The 16543-nt window shown below is 38.3% G+C and overlaps 2 protein-coding genes across 3 annotated transcripts; both read left to right on the top strand.

Moving 5' to 3' along the window:
- Positions 1-206: 206 nt before the first annotated feature.
- Positions 207-5643, top strand: LOC115811711 (CMRF35-like molecule 8). Of its 2 annotated transcripts, none has more exons than XM_030774038.1 (8): positions 207-290; positions 1717-2061; positions 2415-2496; positions 2749-2975; positions 3371-3434; positions 3764-3858; positions 4641-4690; positions 5031-5643. In XM_030774038.1, exons 1-8 carry the CDS (start codon positions 242-244, stop codon positions 5115-5117), a joined length of 999 nt encoding a protein of 332 aa, XP_030629898.1. In that variant the 5' UTR covers positions 207-241; the 3' UTR covers positions 5118-5643. The 2 variants fall into 2 exon arrangements, with proteins under 2 accessions (XP_030629898.1, XP_030629897.1); XM_030774037.1 differs by having other exon boundaries at positions 4641-4699.
- A 676-nt stretch (positions 5644-6319) lies between these two features.
- On the top strand, positions 6320-15403 carry LOC115812171 (polymeric immunoglobulin receptor-like). The gene is made up of 4 exons (XM_030774658.1): positions 6320-6638; positions 6771-7079; positions 13962-14251; positions 15347-15403. The coding sequence occupies exons 1-4, from the start codon at positions 6320-6322 to the stop codon at positions 15401-15403; spliced, it is 975 nt and encodes a 324-aa protein (XP_030630518.1).
- The last annotated feature ends 1140 nt before the right edge of the window (positions 15404-16543 follow it).

Raw genomic sequence — 16543 nt, 5'->3', positions numbered from 1 at the left:
AATTTCAAGGGCTTATGTGCCACGAGGCACGAAGCAGATAGGTGAAGGTGATTTCAATACGTGCGTTTTTCTGCAAAGTAATTGTTCCACAGTGGGATGTAAAGGGTTAATGGCTTCAGCACATCTGGACCTCATTTGTGGACAGTTGTGCCAAACAGAAGCAGGAGTGAAAGCAGGAAGAGATCCTACGTAGTTGCGGTAAGACGAGGGACAGTTGTGGATTGTGGTTTAATCTTAAATTATGGCTTCTGTCTTTCTATATGGTCTTGTCCTTTTTTTCAAACTGCAAGGTAAGATTTTCTCTACATTATAAACGCAGAGTTCGAAAGCAGATGTCTGTGTAATTTATGTAACTTATCTAAAACTCTGTACAGCAAATATGACCTCATAAAATATTTCAAATATGAGCAGAGAAAGGCGGCGACTGTCAAAACATGTTGGTGCATTTGCTGCTTTCCTTAAGTAGAGTCGAATTATGCTCAGTCTGAAGTTCTGAGGTACAGACGATAGCAGTTTTCAGGGAACATTTCTTCCTGTGAAAAAAAAATCTGAATCCAGTGAGCGTTTTCAATCTTTTACAAAACAAATAAGAAGTAGGAATCATCTATGTTCCAATGTCACAAAATAGCACATTTTTTGGTCTTATTCAATACTATCAAATCTGATCCAACATATCCGCTGATAACAACAGAGTCCTTGGCCTCTTGTACTTAGGTATACTGATATTAGCCAAAATGCACAGACTGGAGGGTCATCATGAGCACAGAGGACAAACACTGATCAAGACTCTAGAACATGCAGCTCACATGAAGGCGGATATCTCTGCCGCAAAGGAAGCTACAATTCTATGTTTTTATTCTGCTGTTTCATATTTGTTACACAACAGATTGGTATGCATGACAGTACATCTGAATCGCTGTCAGGCATTGTGAAAGGCCAGTGGCCTATCCTTTGAGAACTCACATGCAATACACATTAAGTAGAATGCAGGAAATACTTAAATACAGTTCAGTCTTTTTTTTATATGTATAACATGGCTATTTACTGGGACACTATTTAGATTTGAATTAGAACTCTTTCATCTGGAATGTATTGTAGTTTGGCATGTTTAGAAAATGTTTTAATGGAGTTTCCAACGAAAATGTTCTGTTATCTAATGTTTTCTCAATGCCTCGTTTTAGGTTTGTCTGAAACAGATGTAGTTAATCATTAGAACGACAGCAACTGTTGTCCCACCGATGCCAGCGATTGCGTGCCAATTTTCGAGGGGTGACAGAAGATGATAAATATAAATTTTAGGAAGGGAGGAGGGGATGTGAAACCAATCTTTTCAGTTCTTTAAGGAAATGACACTGATTACATCATTCAGTAGAAAGCAGGCTGGGAGATTGTTTCATGGTACGAAGTGAGATTTCAAAGGAAGCCCGATAACTTCACTCGTAAGCCATAATTGTCCAACAGAAGTGTTAATTGTTCTCCTGTAGGAGTGTTGTGACCTTTGGCTAAAGTCATGACTCTAACTCAGAAATCTTGCTTCCTGAAATACCCCTCAGGTCTGCGGAGTGAGTCAATATAGCATATTTACTCAGTAAAACTTGCATGAATATCAGCCGTAACGTAAAAATAATATTTTTAAGTGACTTGTCATGACGTCCACATTCAAATGTCACGAAAATATGATACCACTCATCATAAATACCCCTTTTGTTACTGAAGGTACCTTATGTATAGTGAGTGCAGTTGGAGAGCTGGTCGTGTTGGAGGGCCAGTCAGTCAGCATCCCCTGTCACTACAACTCTCAGTACATCCACCACGTGAAATACTGGTGTCAGGGGAAGCTGATCAACTTCTGCACGACCCTGGCACGGACTGACGACCCGAATGTGATTTCATCTGGAAATGGGCGAGTGTCCATCATTGACGACCCGGCTCAGCATGTGTTCACTGTGACCATGCGGGAGCTGAAGGAGGCGGACTCAGGCTGGTACTGGTGTGGAGTGGAGGTGGGGAACATGTGGACCGCTGATGTCACTGAATCCCTTCACATCAAAGTTATTCATGGTGAGTTGTCTGCTCTAACAGCAAGACTGCAAAGTCTAGGGATGTTCAGAAGCATAACGTTAAGCGTCAACCCGAACAGCGTTAGGACAGATGTCTCTTCTCGTTATAAATGACATTAAATTATATAGATATACATAGGTACATGCATAGTTCAGACACCACTAGAATGTCTTGAAAGACGAGAATCTTGAAGACTTGTGTTCTTTCTCATCAGTGAGTGCATCCACTGTTCAGCTGGAGTTTTAATTTTGCCCAAAATGCAGCACTACCCAGACTGAACTATAGAATAGAAAAGCAATTCTGTCCTTTGGTTTTTTTTTTAATTTGGAATTGCGTTTACTTTGGTCCTCCAGGTATGTCAGTGCTGCATAGCAGGGTGAGTGGTGAGGAGGGGAGCAGTGTTGATATTCAGTGTCTCTACAGTGAAAAGCACAGGTATCTTCTACACACCTCATAGTTTCCTTTTACACATGAACATTTTAGAGTCACGCTGGAATAATCACTTGAATTACAAAACTTTCACAAGCCCTAGTACTAATTTCCATGCTACTCTTAATCACTTGAAAATCTGTCATTCTTGAGGCATACGTTGCAAATGACACAAACATACACTCCGAGTTCAAAGGCCAGTCTGTAATGGCTGGTTGTATAAAGAAATGCGTGTTGTAGACGTCTGCGTTGTTTCAGGGAGAGCCCGAAGAAATGGTGCAGGAATGGAGACCTCAGCTCGTGTGTGGTCACAGACTCTAGTGGGACCTACATTAGCAGATCAGTGATCATTACAGACAATAAGAGCGGTGCCTTTACTGTGACCATGAAGGGGTTGGAGAGAAAGGACACAGGCTGGTATTGGTGTGCAGCAGGACAGCAACAAGTCTCTATTCATGTGTCAGTCACTTTACGACCTACTACAGGTACACAATACGTGCACATGTTAATATCTATGACTAGAGTAATAAATCACATGGAAATTGTACGTCCGTAGGCACCGTCACTGTGCAACATAATAAAATGATCAATTCTAACAACTTTCCAGCATGAAAACTTCACCCTGGTTACAAAGCCATATTATTATGGTTAGAAGGGAAATGCCTTTGGTTGAAAAGAGGACCATTTAGTTCTAGTGTAAGAATTCAAAAATGTGTTTCATGGATGTTTGATGTCATGTCACAGTAGGGACATTCTTTGGAGCACTGGTTAACTGATAATCACAGAATTATTTTTTTTTTGTTAGTTTCCATATTTTTGACTTGACCAAAACATAATGTCAACTTTTCTCTTTCTCTAACCACTGTATCTGTATTGACAGCTGCTCCAACTCAAGACATTAAGTTAACAACTGCACACCCACCTACGGCAATGGAATCACACAGGTGGCATTAACTCTCTTCTCTGACACATTCTTTTATTATCAAAACTACCTCCTCTGCGCAGCCCTTGCTCCTATTAACTGTGTCACCAATGATGAGCCTGAAATAAAATCTCAATAATTACATACCACAGAGATGACGTAACATTCAAGCGCATTAGATAAATTTCAACTCGCTTAACCATAATTTATTGACAAACAGAATGAGTAGTACATGCTATCACCATGTATCACAGCAATGTAATTTTAATGTACTTTAAGCCTATTTGACTTATCTGGTATTGTTTAAAGACTGTGATGTGGATGAGGTGTAACAAGCCCTCTCTGTTTTAGTCATCACGTTTGGACGTCTCCCCTGCTGTTCTGTGGAGCTGCGTTGCTTGTGGTGACTGTGATCCTGATAGCTTTTAAAGTCTGGGAAAAGTACAGTAAGTGCTTTCTCCTTCGTTTCCTCTATGTTTGAAGCCATCAGACAAATACCGAGGTGTGCTTCAGATTGACTGTCTTTTATTTTACTGCATTTTATGAAGTACCTATGGTTAGATGTGCCACACATAGATAAACATCTGGAGAGAAAAAAGTTAGTGCATTTTTTTTTTTGGAGCAGGATGTGTCCCTTGATTATTCAGAGTTTATAGGTTTGGGATAGCTCAGACATACACTTTTTTTTTGTGATCTGATCACCAAAGAGAAAAGTCTGGTATGCCGTGTAGAGTGCAAAGGTAATTCTGCAGTATTTATGCCATAACTGTTATTGTTGTAAGTTCATATGGTTGTCATGCTAGTATAGCATTTATATACTAATTGTTAGACTAAACTGCTGTCTTCTACATGCACAAATGACACAAATGTGTTTGCTTTATAAGACACAGCTGTGCAGGCGATACCAAAAGAACTTGTATCCTAAACTAAGGGAAACAGTTTACAAAATGCCACTGTCATTTCTAAGTGGTTTATCCTATATGGATGAAAATACACTCAAATTAAAGCCGACACTTTCTTTACTTTATCCACTTCACTCATCATTTCAGCTCTACAGTACTGAAAGACAGACCCACCACAACAAAAATACATAACTGTTAAAAGGCTTTTGGAGCTCACTATATGTCTTAGGGAGAATGTTAGTTTTGTTATCCGCTGAGTGAATGTTGTTATATTACTGTATCATAATATAGACACTGTTCAATGTTTCCTTTTTTTTTCTCTGCAGGAAAAAGACACAAGCAAAGATGTACAGAGGAACCAAACACAAGTCTCATGGTCTGTCAAGTATGATGTCTGACTTTTTGAGTGTCCCTTGATCAGTTCCCTCTCTTAACACCCCAAATTCTTAAATACCTTTTTTTATTTGTCTTTTTCCTTCCTCAGAAACATGTTTATGTAAGCCCAACACAAAAACTGATATGAAAGTAAAATGAAAGGTTAAACTCTATGCTGAAAAACCCACCACTCTGCTGACACTTCAGTTGATTCAGTGTGTGGAGTTCTCAGGTATATTAGCAAGCAAAGAGGTAATAGTATAGTTAGAGTGGTTTAAGAGTGTAGTTAAACATAGCATCTGTTTGGTTTGACGGCAAAATGTCCTCTGTTCTTTCTGTAGGTCTATCCAGTGAGGGATAGAGGCTGGAAAAACACCACCTCTCTTGTATTCCTCAACTCCTCAAACCAGCAGGAGCAGATGTCATAAGGGAGGAAATCTTTGTATTTAACATATCAGTGTAAGCACTGCCTGCAACAATAGCCATGCTTGTTTATCCAAATGAATTTGAGTTTAAAGTCATACTATGTATAATGCAAAAATCACTGTTCATCAGGCCGCTCACTCTTTATGTACGATACAGTGTTAGTAATGGATGTCATGTCTACTACTGAGTTAAATGTTCTCACTCATTATTTACATATTCTTTGTGTTTCACTCATGTTACTTTTATTTAAATTCCAATGCACAAGTTCTCAGTTTAAGTCCATCACAACAATATCAGTGTAAATGTTGCTCAGAGTCATGCCCTGTCATTGTTTTATGTTCCATTTGAAGGCCTTTGACCTTTAGGGTCCAAATGCTAAATTTATACAGCAGTGAGGGCAAATGTGAGAGGTTGTTGATGCACCACAACCCTGCGGTTGTTTAACAGGATGTTGGCTTAGACAACACCAGGCCGTTAAATATTGTATGCTTCCTTGAACAAGTGAACAATAAAATGTCCAACAAACTACACAGTCTGAAGTATCAACGGCATTTCTGTGTAATCATTTTCAATGTGCATTTTAATCAAAATGTCTTTGCTGTAATTGTGCTGCTGGATCTCCCAAAAATAGTCACATGAAATATCCAGAGAATATTTATTTGTATTCTCCTATTCCAGAGCGTGTACATGACCATCCTCTGTAACTGTGGTTTCAGTTAAAGTTTATAAATTTGGTGAAGAGGTGAAGAGGGTGAAGATACAAGGTACCATAAAATGTATTTGTGTGCTTCATTGCTTGTAGAGAGGCACACAGAAAACAAAAACAAAAAAAAAACAGGAACTGTTTTGCTCTGCAAGTCAGGCAATTGCAGATGTAGGAGATCCAGTTCTGTGTTGTGTTAACACTCATACACACATATGTACTGCACTGTGATATTCCTTTGGTTCACCATAGGTAAGGTTATTTCTGTTAATCATTTTATTACTTTCATTATTCCTTGATAATAACCATCACAGGGTAATTGAATTTTGTAACCCGTCAGTGAAAAGTATTCTAATGCTTTTAATCATATTAATGCAATTGCTTAATGACCTTTAATGACTTCAGTGCTGATCAAATTGTGTGTAGTGTCTATGGACAATTCTTTTCTTCTCAGTTTATTCATGTCATAGTCACCGCATTTGATGTGCTTTCTACACAGACATGCCCTTTGGCTGGGCAAGGCCAACAGTGACTGTAAAAACTGGAGAATCTGTAACTATTCCTTGTGATTATAATAAACAATATGAACAACATCGTAAATACTGGTGCAGAGGATCAGCATTCAATTACTGCTCTACAAAATATGCAAATTTAACATCACACAAGTGGTCAGTCATGGACAAGCCATCTGAGCATCTCTTCACTGTGACTGTGAGAGATCTCCAGAGTGGTGATTCTGATCTGTACTGGTGTTGTGTTGAGATTGGAAATTATTTTCAGCCGGATTATAAAATGGATCTTTATCTCGAGGTCCAATCAGGTATGATGTCCTTTTCCAGTTTTTAAGCTATACATCAATAAGGATCTATTGAAGATGTAAATATTTTTAGCATTTAAAATGTAAATGGACATTTTATTCAAGCTGCGTCAAATCCTTCATTTCTGTGTTCAGATCCTGATCTGTCAGTGGTGAACAGCACAGTGAGTGTTGTGGAAGGGGGCAATGCGAGTGTCCAGTGTCTCTACAGTCAGAGTTACAAACATAAGGAGAAAAAGTGGTGCAGGTTCAAAGACTGGAACTGCGAAATAGTGGGGAAGCGAGAGATATCCCAGAGTTCATCAGTGCATGTGAGTGATGATGGGAAAGGGTCTCTGAATGTGCTGATGACTGGAGTGAAGACGGATGACTCTGGCTGGTACTGGTGTGTTGTAGGAGACCTACGGGTCCCTGTCCACATCAGTCTCAATAGGAAAAATTTGGGTAAGATGACAAAGTGATTAAACAAATTGAAACATATGAATGCATTTACTAACACCAACACCAAAGCTCCCAACAAAACATATGAATGTATTTACTAACACTGACACCAAAGCTCCCAACTTTTCTCTCATGCTTTAGGTTTGACAACAGCTATTTCTCCAAGTAAAAGTAATGACATCCTAATGTAAGTATGTAACAGTTCACTAACATGATATTAACAAAATATCTTATTTATGTTTCTGTCAGTTATAATGAATCAATCTTAGTCTTCTATCCGAGGAAACATTTGCGAACAGCGCTACTTCCCCTTTTCGATTTCCTTTTGGTTATTTAAATTTGTCCCATTAACTTCTTCTTTTCTTTCTTTGTGCTTCGAAAATGTACATCTCCATCATTCTGTATATAAGTAGGTTAATGACTAGAAATGACACTTCACACAGCGTGGATCACCAGAGATATTTCAAGTATGTGTGATTCCAGTATTTTTAATACTGACATGTGTTACTCGCATGTTAACAGTTCACAATTATCTCAGCTAATATATTGCTTGCAAGAGAAAAAACCCCCGAAATGCTCGAAACAAACATAAGATTTGAGCCTTTTTACTTGCTTTAGTGTAAAACCTGCTTCAGCGTTTCTATATTTTAGAACGAGCAGGTTTTGGCCGCAGAATTCAGAACAGAGGCACTTTCTGATATTACAGGAACGGGATAGGTTGGGCTGTCCTGGGGACCGCAGGCCTGCTGCTGCTGCTGTTAATACTGTCTGTCTCTATCGTGCACAGAAAGCTGAAACACTGGCGCAGTGTGTACTTCTTCTTCATAATTAAAAAATTATTAAACCTAACTTAGGCCAGAGGGGTGTTCCAGAAAGCGGGTTTAGTGAAAACTCTGAGTTAGTTAACTCAGAGCACGTGGTAAACCTCTTAATAGAAGAGCCCTATGGCTTTGTTTTGCTAGGAAAATGAAGCCATAGGGCTCTATTATTAGGAGGTTTACTGCTTGTTGTGAGTTAACTAATTCTGAGTTTTCACTAAACCTGGGAGGTGTTCCAGAAAGCGGGTTTAGTGAAAACTCTGAGTTAGTTAACTCAGAACAAGTAGTAAACCTCCTAATAGAAGAGCCTCATGGCTTTGTATTGCTAGGAGAATGAAGCCATAGGACTCCTCTATTAGGAGGTTTATTACTCACTCTGAGTTAACTAACTCAGAGTTTTAACTAAACCCACTTTCTGGAACAGCTCCCTGCTCTCCGGAATACCCCAGATTTGCTGTTGTTATTATTGTTGTTGTTGTCGTCGCTGTTGTAGTTGTCATTGTTGCTGGGAACATTCTTCATAGTAAAACTATTGTTTTTTCCTTTTGCAAAGAGAAGCCTTAAATCAAAAACGAAGAAAAACACACTAGCTGATATGGATTGAAATATACAACTTTTTGCAGACTTATGTATAGGTGTATTATTAAATATATCTGTTTTATACCAAGATTTTTAAGATATAAATCATTTTTTTTCTTTCTTCTTGTAAAGACAAACCCCAAACCAGGACAAGAGAAAACCATGACAGCAGAACCAGCCACACAGTAAATGATCTGATTTTTTGTATTAAAATACTCTTCTGCTTCCAACAGCTTTTGAGTTGGAGGCATTAGCTAAGTGAGAGCTTGTGTGTCCTGTCCTAACAGAACATCATTATCAGAGATGACTCTGGTGATTGATATATTCCAGAGATGGCAAAAGTAAAAGTAGAAGTAGTTTTGCTAAAAAAAAAAAAGGACTCTAAGTAGAGTTAAACAGACAACTGTTTTTGTAAACTGTAAGTGAGTGAGTATTTTACTCTTACTTCAGTATCTTCCAGGAGGTATATTTTAGCTGTACCTAAAATAATTCTTTTTTGGTGAAAGTATCTCTACTTTTACATGTGGAGACTCAAGTGCTTTGCAGTGTAGAAAAGAAGAAATTAATTCACCCAAATGCTGTCTCCCCACAGGCTAACTGTGATCTCTTGTATCATACAGTAGTTTTCGACCAGGGAAAGAAGAATCTGAAACAGGTATGTAATCCTAGGGCAAAAATAACAGACAATGTCATATTTCATGGCCTTTTGTTAATATAAATATGATATTTTGAAATGTTTTGTGAAGCAGGACTCACAGTTTATCTGTATGCATGCATGCTACAACACGTTATATTCTAACAGTGCTCTTCGTGTGTCTGCGTATAGAAGACTAGTGCTGTATCTGAAGACCCTGTGGTATACAGTGCAGTAGCTGAAGGGAAGTCAAGGGTAAGCTTATGAAATGTAAATATAATTATGTTGGTGACAAAAAAAAAAAACAAATTTAAAACTTAAAACTCACAGATATTGCATAGAGTATTGGACAGGTAAAACAGAAGTGCTGTCCAGTGAAATATTGTCCTAATTCACTCATTACTCATTATCTAAGCCACTTATCCTAGTTAGGCTCGCAGAGGGTGCTGGAGCCAATCCCAGCGCTCATAGGGCCAAAGGTGGGGAAACACCCTGGACAGGCTGCCAGTCCATCGCAGGGCAGACACACAGACAAACGCACTCACATTCATACCTATGGGCAATTTAATGTCTCCAGTCGCCCAACCTGCATGTCTTCGGACTGTGGGAGGAAACCCACGCAGACACAGGGAAAACATGCAGACTTCACACAGAGAGGACCCTGGCCGCCCAAATAATTAAACCATTCTATTCACAGATCTCATTCTCGTTAGACGATGTGACCTACAGTCCAGTCAGCACAATTCAGTCAAACCAGAGGAAAGCAGTAAGTTCTGGTGAATTTTTTGACCACTGAATTTAAGATAAATAAATAAATACATTTAGAATAACTGAAATTTTCACCTAATATTTTGTCTTTGAATATTTCTCAGGATTCCTAAGCACCTGCGGTAATCTACAGCTCTGTTGTGCAGCCCCAGTGAAAAGTGAATTATGGGATCAAAAAAGGCCAGTAAGCTCAGCCAACACGCACAAAATTCATACCTGTTCACAGTTCTCCTGACACCTTTTAGTTGAAGTACTCTGAAACCTTGTCAAATGTTTCAGCGAAAATGCTGTTCAGTCAGGTACGTCTAGACAACTAACCGAATTCAATAATTAAAACAGTTCTGTAGTAATTCTTTGGTCTGTTTCAAAACTAGCATGTCATTTCTATCGTTGAAGTGTGTTACAGGGGAATGTCAAACCAAACCCTTATAGTCTCATTTGTCACTGTATATTTTGAGAAGTATGAGTCATATAAACAAACAATTGCTCTTTCGGAAATATCAGCGGGGTATTCCACGGGGGTATTCCAGGAAGCGGGTTTAGTCAAAACTCTGAGTTTGTTAACCCAGAGACAGTAGTAGACCTCCTTGTAGAAGAGCACTTTGTTTGACTTTGTTTTGCTAGGATAACGAAGTCATAGGGCTCTTCTATTAGGAGGTTTACTACTTTCTCTGAGTTAACTAACTCTGAGTTCTCACTAAACCCACTTTCTGGAATACCCCCCAGGCTGGATATCTTGAGTTGTTGCTGTCCTGGTTGTTGCTGTTGCTGTTAAATAGCTCCCCCTTGTGGCAGCGATCGACTTTGTAATGCCCTCACGCTCACTCATAGTGTTTGTCTTGGGCCTTGCGTCAATGCTGAGATTTAATAAATTTATATTTGTATCAAAGATTTTTCCTTTCTGAGAAATGGGAACTTATTATTGACAGTAAACTAAAATCAGTGTAAAATGTGATGTAAAATCAAATGAATTGTCTGAGTCTTCATTCTCATAGGGCACAGATAGAGCACATCATTGTGTTTAATCACCATAATCATAACTATCATGCACAGACAGTATAGTTATGAAAGGAAACACACACACACACACACACACATACAGAAAAAACGATTTTCTCATGTATATTGTATATACCGATGACTTGAATACAGGCCTCAGGATCATGCAGTCACTCTCTCTTACATTCACACTAAAAGCAGGAACTCTTTTCTCCACCATAGGCTTAACTAGTGGTTTAGTGTTGTCATCTCGTGTTTACTGGTTAGCCTAGAGATCTGTACACTACATTATTAAATGTGCTTTTAGCAAAGGCCTGGTGCCAGGCTGGTTTGACTGGCAGGGGAATCAACACTTGTATCTGATCATTTTTCATGCATGCAGAAAGCACTGTTATATTTCACAGCCTCATAATCATATTTCTTATGTATAATGGAGGTTTTCCAAAAGGTTATCTGCTTATTTTGTTACTGTCAGGCTTAACGTAAGCGATTCTCCGATAACATGATGAGCAATGACGTGCAAGATGTCAAGAGGGCATTCCCATGGTAACGTACCGAACAAATGTTTGAAAGAGCAACTCATTTTTTTTTTTATCTTATAGCGCCATATGTGTGTGCACACCAGTCTCTGTGCATACAAGGCCCTTTATTCAAGGCTATGCATGGGTTGGAACAGCAGACAAGATGCTAGACCTCAAAATAGGTGTTTTTAAGCTTTTTAATAAGAATTGAAAACCTATGGATACAGATGATCACAGAAACAGACCTAATGTATGAATCTTATGGGATGAAAATAAAGCATAAGTTAGCAAAACTAGCCGTGCTGAGGCCCATTATTACCCTGTAACCTAGCGATAAATAAAAAGTAAAAAATCAATAGACTGACTTGAACCAAAAACGAAGTGAACAAAAATAAATAAAACAAACTAAAATAAATCGTGCATGTAAGCTGGTTTTTTGCTATCAACCATAAATGTCAGAAATTATTACTGAAAGTGGACTATGAAGATTCACAAAGACTCGAACAACAATGACAAACCTTTTGGCACCATCCAAGAGTTTTCCACGATCAAACCGTCCAATCAGAATTGAAATTTTAAAAAGACAATGTTTAGAGAAATGTTTAAAAGAAATGTTTAATTTAAAACATTTCTTGTGATTTGTGGAGCATTTCCAGGAGGAGCATAAGGAAAATGAACTAGCCACATGGTGCAAAAGCCACGTGTACGTGTCTGTTATCGAAATTGCATTTCGACTACAGCGCCACTTAAAACAAATAGCGCACACTAAAAACAAAAAGTATTAAGCAGTTAAAGAGATATCCTAAGTTTAAAGAAATATCTTGGGACTGTACAATGTACAAAAACCCTGTACATGCACACTGTACAACAAATGCCACTGTTACACATTAAACATTATTTTCACAAACCTAGACATAACAAGCACGCCTGACACGTACAGTGAGTTTCTAGCAGCAATAGGTGTGCAGGTACGTGTGTTGTTTAGAGTGACAGTTCAGTTTATTGTGCAAAAGGAAGAAGGTCAAATAGAAACTGTGTGGAAGGTCTGAATGTTCAGGCTGTTGAGAAACCTCACTGCCTGAGGAAAGAAACTGTTGCATAGTCTGGTGGAAGCAGATCCTCCGGTACCTCCTATCAAGACCTGACTCAGACAAATGAAGAGACGAAGGATTACATTTTACGGGGGCGCACACACACACACACATTTACTCAGATGGATAATTTTTTGATAGGTTTTTTTTGGTTTGCTCTCTTCTTCTTCTCAGGTAAAGCAATTTATATAATACATTTATGTTCTTGTAGTCTCCTATTTACACTTGTGCACATAAGACAGATGCATTTGCGGCACTTGCTGAAGCTTTACGTTGAAGTCAAAAGGCCTGGTACAAATCTAATGCTGATAAAATGATTACTCAAACATTGCATAATTTCAATAAAGCTAATTATTTCTTCCATGCTAATGTTCCCTTTAAATTTAAATTTCAAAATGGTAAAATAAATCATGTAGCCTGTCGATAAACGTGCGTAGCCCAAAACACGTTAGTTTAACATCATGCAATTATGTGCATGTCTTTAAAACTCGTTTTGTTTCTTTCGAACAAACAGTGGTATCGTTTAGTTGTTGAAAAAAAGTTTCTAATATCAGTTTTTTAATCAGGTTACATAAACCAAAACATCGCATTTATTAACTACGCAAAAGTCAGCCTGTGTGTCTTTAAGCCTCTTACTTGTTTCCAAAGATCTGCTAGCTAGGCCTAACGGGACACTGGAATGGCGTATACACTGAATCGACAGGACGACCAAGAATATTAGTTAAGTCTTCGCGTAGACTTGTCCACTGCCGTGAACCGTCGAACTCGAGCTTTCGAACTCGAGCTATCCGAGTTCAAACTCGTGTTTTCGCTAAAAAAGAACGACTTGTTCGCAAACTGCACATCACTAGCATCACTACATGGATGGCTGGATGACTGCATCAGACATTGTCATTGAGAGCTCTCAGAGACTATTACAGCTAACGGAGAACTCATAATCTGTCCCCAGTATATGACATTAGTTTTACTGACATGCTGAAATGCTACATTGAAACTTTAGATAAATGAGATCATATCTAAGATTACTTTTTTTTTTTTTTTTACAGAGACCAAGAGTATGAGGACACTGGATCACGTTGCTGGACAACATGGAAGATCTGTAGCCATTCCATGTCTGTATAATGAAAAATACAAACAAAACTTCAAATACTGGTGCAAAGGGTATACGTGGAGCACGTGTAGCATAGTGGATCCTTCAGACAGCAATGGGAAAGTGTCAATCACTCATCACCCAGATCAAAATCTTTTTACTGTGACTATGAACAACCTGCAGACCTCAGACGCGGGTTACCACTGGTGTGCTGTCGAGATTGGTGGAATTTTCACGCAAGATGACAGGAAATATTTGTATCTCACAGTCAGTCCAAGTAAAAAAAAAACTCATGCAATCGCTATACATTGCACATACTCTGCATTCTTCAGTCATTTTGCTGATCTTCAGTCTTTATTCATATTTCTGTGACTTTTGTGTTCAGATCCTGATCTGTCAGTGGTGAACAGCACAGTGAGTGTTGTGGAAGGGGGCAATGCGAGTGTCCAGTGTCTCTACAGTCAGAGTTACAAACATAAGGAGAAAAAGTGGTGCAGGTTTAAAGACTGGAACTGCGAAATAGTGGGGAAGCAAGAGATATCCCAGAGTTCATCAGTGCATGTGAGTGATGATGGGAAAGGGTCTCTGAATGTGCTGATGACAGGAGTGAAGACGGATGACTCTGGCTGGTACTGGTGTGCCGTAGGAGACCTCCAGGTCCCTGTTTACTTCAATGTCAGTGACACAAGTAAGTAGTATTTTAGAATATGTGTTGAAAAGGAACTCACCTGTTTTATTTCCCCTTTGCTGCATTCTTATCATTGATAATGAACTAATATCTATTGTTCCTGGTATGTTTAATTTCACTTCCTATAGTTTTACCCTCAAACCACAGTACCGATGAGCTTATTGAATCCATGTAAGTGCTAACTTTTAAGAGTACCTTGCAATTGTTTGAATGTTGACTTGCATTGATAATAAATACATTTTTAGCTCTTATTTTGTGGCATCACAGTATTTTCAGCACTCCGATTTTACAGATGAAAGTTATTGTACTGGAAGCAACAGCAGCTACGTGACATGTTCTTATTTGGAACTTAACTTCCCCATGCAAAAATGTTAACAGTTTTTTTTTTCCAAATTTTGCTTATAATGTTCTGCATCAAGTTCCCCTTTTGAGCTGTAAATTTGAAACCACAACTGTTTTAGCACATTTAACTTCCTTGTGTGAAATACACAACCGGTTGAGGAAACCTGCGTGTAGCGACGAATGAACTTGTAATGTTAATTTTCTTTATGCGCACAAGACGTAGATACATTCCTTACTGACAGACGTATTTACACTCAATTCACTGCTGCACTAAATTCATACTGAAGCGCTGAACTGCACATGTATTTAGAGATTTTCCAGTGCTGGCTACAAAACTGAGACTTCCATTTCTGTTTCCATAGTGATGAGACTGTATTGGGCCCTCTGGTGACCTTGGGGCTTTTACTACTGCTGGTAGTGGTTGGCATGGTAACTTGGAAGCTAAGATACAAACAAAGTTGGTCCTTTTCTACACCCTTCACAGTGAACAAAACAAATGATCTCAAGCTGAAAAAACTAATATGTTACCAGAATATCATTCGTATGTCTCACTTGTGAATTAGTTTGTTAATTATGAAGCTTGTGAATTCATGAATTAACAAGGCAAATTTGATATTAGTTTAGTATTTATTCAGTATTATTCTTGCTTAACACATCTGAATAAATGGGGAAACATCTTGTATCTGCACGGCCACATTGAGTGAACACCACTCAATTCTTTTGTTCTTTTCCTCCCCCAGAAAGAACTCAACCTGCAGCTGGTCAGGGACATGCAAAGGACATCTGTGCCGCTGTGAGTGTTCATATAGCAGAAATGGCAGAGCAATTTTTAATTTACAACAAAAATAAACTCTCTGAAAAGTTAGAAGTGAAGTCTAGTTAGTCTATGAATTTTCATTTTCATAAGATTTTTTAAATGAGCTTGTATTATAAAGCAATTATTTAGTATTAACTTTTTAATATTAACTGTTTTAGTTAGTGTTAATATTGTGTCAGCAGTTATTTAGAGTTAACTTCTCCATGACACGTGAAAAAGGAAATACTGAAACCCCCTTGATATTGTCTGTGTCACTTACTTTGTGAAACTGTCTTCTGAGGCTGTTCTTTTGCAATATACAGTATACACACAATGGTTAACACAGCTCATGAGATGGCTAGATTAAGGTACTGTATGTACATCAGGGAAATTTTCATCTACGTATAGACTTCCTCATATTAACTTCTTTTCTCACACAGGCACAGGACCAAGTCCTATACAGCTCAGTGGTCACCCAGAAAAGAAATAACAAGGACCCACCAAATCAGGTTTGATTTCCTGTTTTGCTTTAATGATTGCTTTTGTTTACGGTTTGAAAGGATGCAGGAACACCCTAACTTGCAAATTGTCTGTTTATAATCTTGAAGAGTGCAATGACATAAGGAAAGTATTTAAATTAATTTCAACAGTCTGTAGTTTCACTCTAATGTTGTGCAGTCACACACACTGTCCAGTCATGCCTTCTTTGACAGATGGAACATGTGGAAAATGGACAGTAAAACAGTATGAGGAAGTCATTTATGTTTATAACATGTTTAGAAAAACATATTCTTTTTTTTTTTTTTTTTTGCTGTGAACAAAACGTTAATCGATGTTGATGTTGATGTTGATGTTGATTTTGCTGTTGATGTTGATGTTGATGTTGATGGTGAATGCGAATCATAGTCTGGTGTCGTGGTGTATGATTTCTCCATGGCAATCAGTTATACGAATTATGAGTTTTAATGAAAACATCAAGACGCACCCTAGACTTTTTTTTTTTTTTTTTTCCTTTTTCTGAATGTTTATCCCACTCCCAGAATGTTCCAGTGCCTTCTACTGATGAACCGATTATCTACAGCTCAGTGATGAACCAGTGAAACGTACGTTATTCAGTCAAACAGTCAAATCATTTTTATAC

Source organism: Chanos chanos, chromosome 5, assembly GCF_902362185.1.
Source record: "Chanos chanos chromosome 5, fChaCha1.1, whole genome shotgun sequence".
NCBI lineage: Eukaryota > Metazoa > Chordata > Actinopteri > Gonorynchiformes > Chanidae > Chanos > Chanos chanos.
The sequence above is the reverse complement of the archived record's forward strand: the minus strand, read 5'-3'. Positions and strand labels throughout refer to the sequence as shown.

Bases quoted from the DNA above. Each gene is read 5' to 3' on its own strand.
- LOC115811711 (XM_030774037.1), top strand. From the start codon at position 242: ATGGCTTCTGTCTTTCTATATGGTCTTGTCCTTTTTTTCAAACTGCAA. The intron at 2,062-2,414 runs GTGAGTTGTCTG...TTGGTCCTCCAG, and splicing joins TCACATCAAAGTTATTCATG to GTATGTCAGTGCTGCATAGC. The intron at 2,976-3,370 runs GTACACAATACG...CTGTATTGACAG, and splicing joins CACTTTACGACCTACTACAG to CTGCTCCAACTCAAGACATT.
- LOC115812171 (XM_030774658.1), top strand. From the start codon at position 6,320: ATGCCCTTTGGCTGGGCAAGGCCAACAGTGACTGTAAAAACTGGAGAA. The intron at 7,080-13,961 runs GTAAGATGACAA...TTTTGTGTTCAG, and splicing joins TCTCAATAGGAAAAATTTGG to ATCCTGATCTGTCAGTGGTG. The intron at 14,252-15,346 runs GTCAGTGACACA...TTCCTCCCCCAG, and splicing joins AGGTCCCTGTTTACTTCAAT to AAAGAACTCAACCTGCAGCT.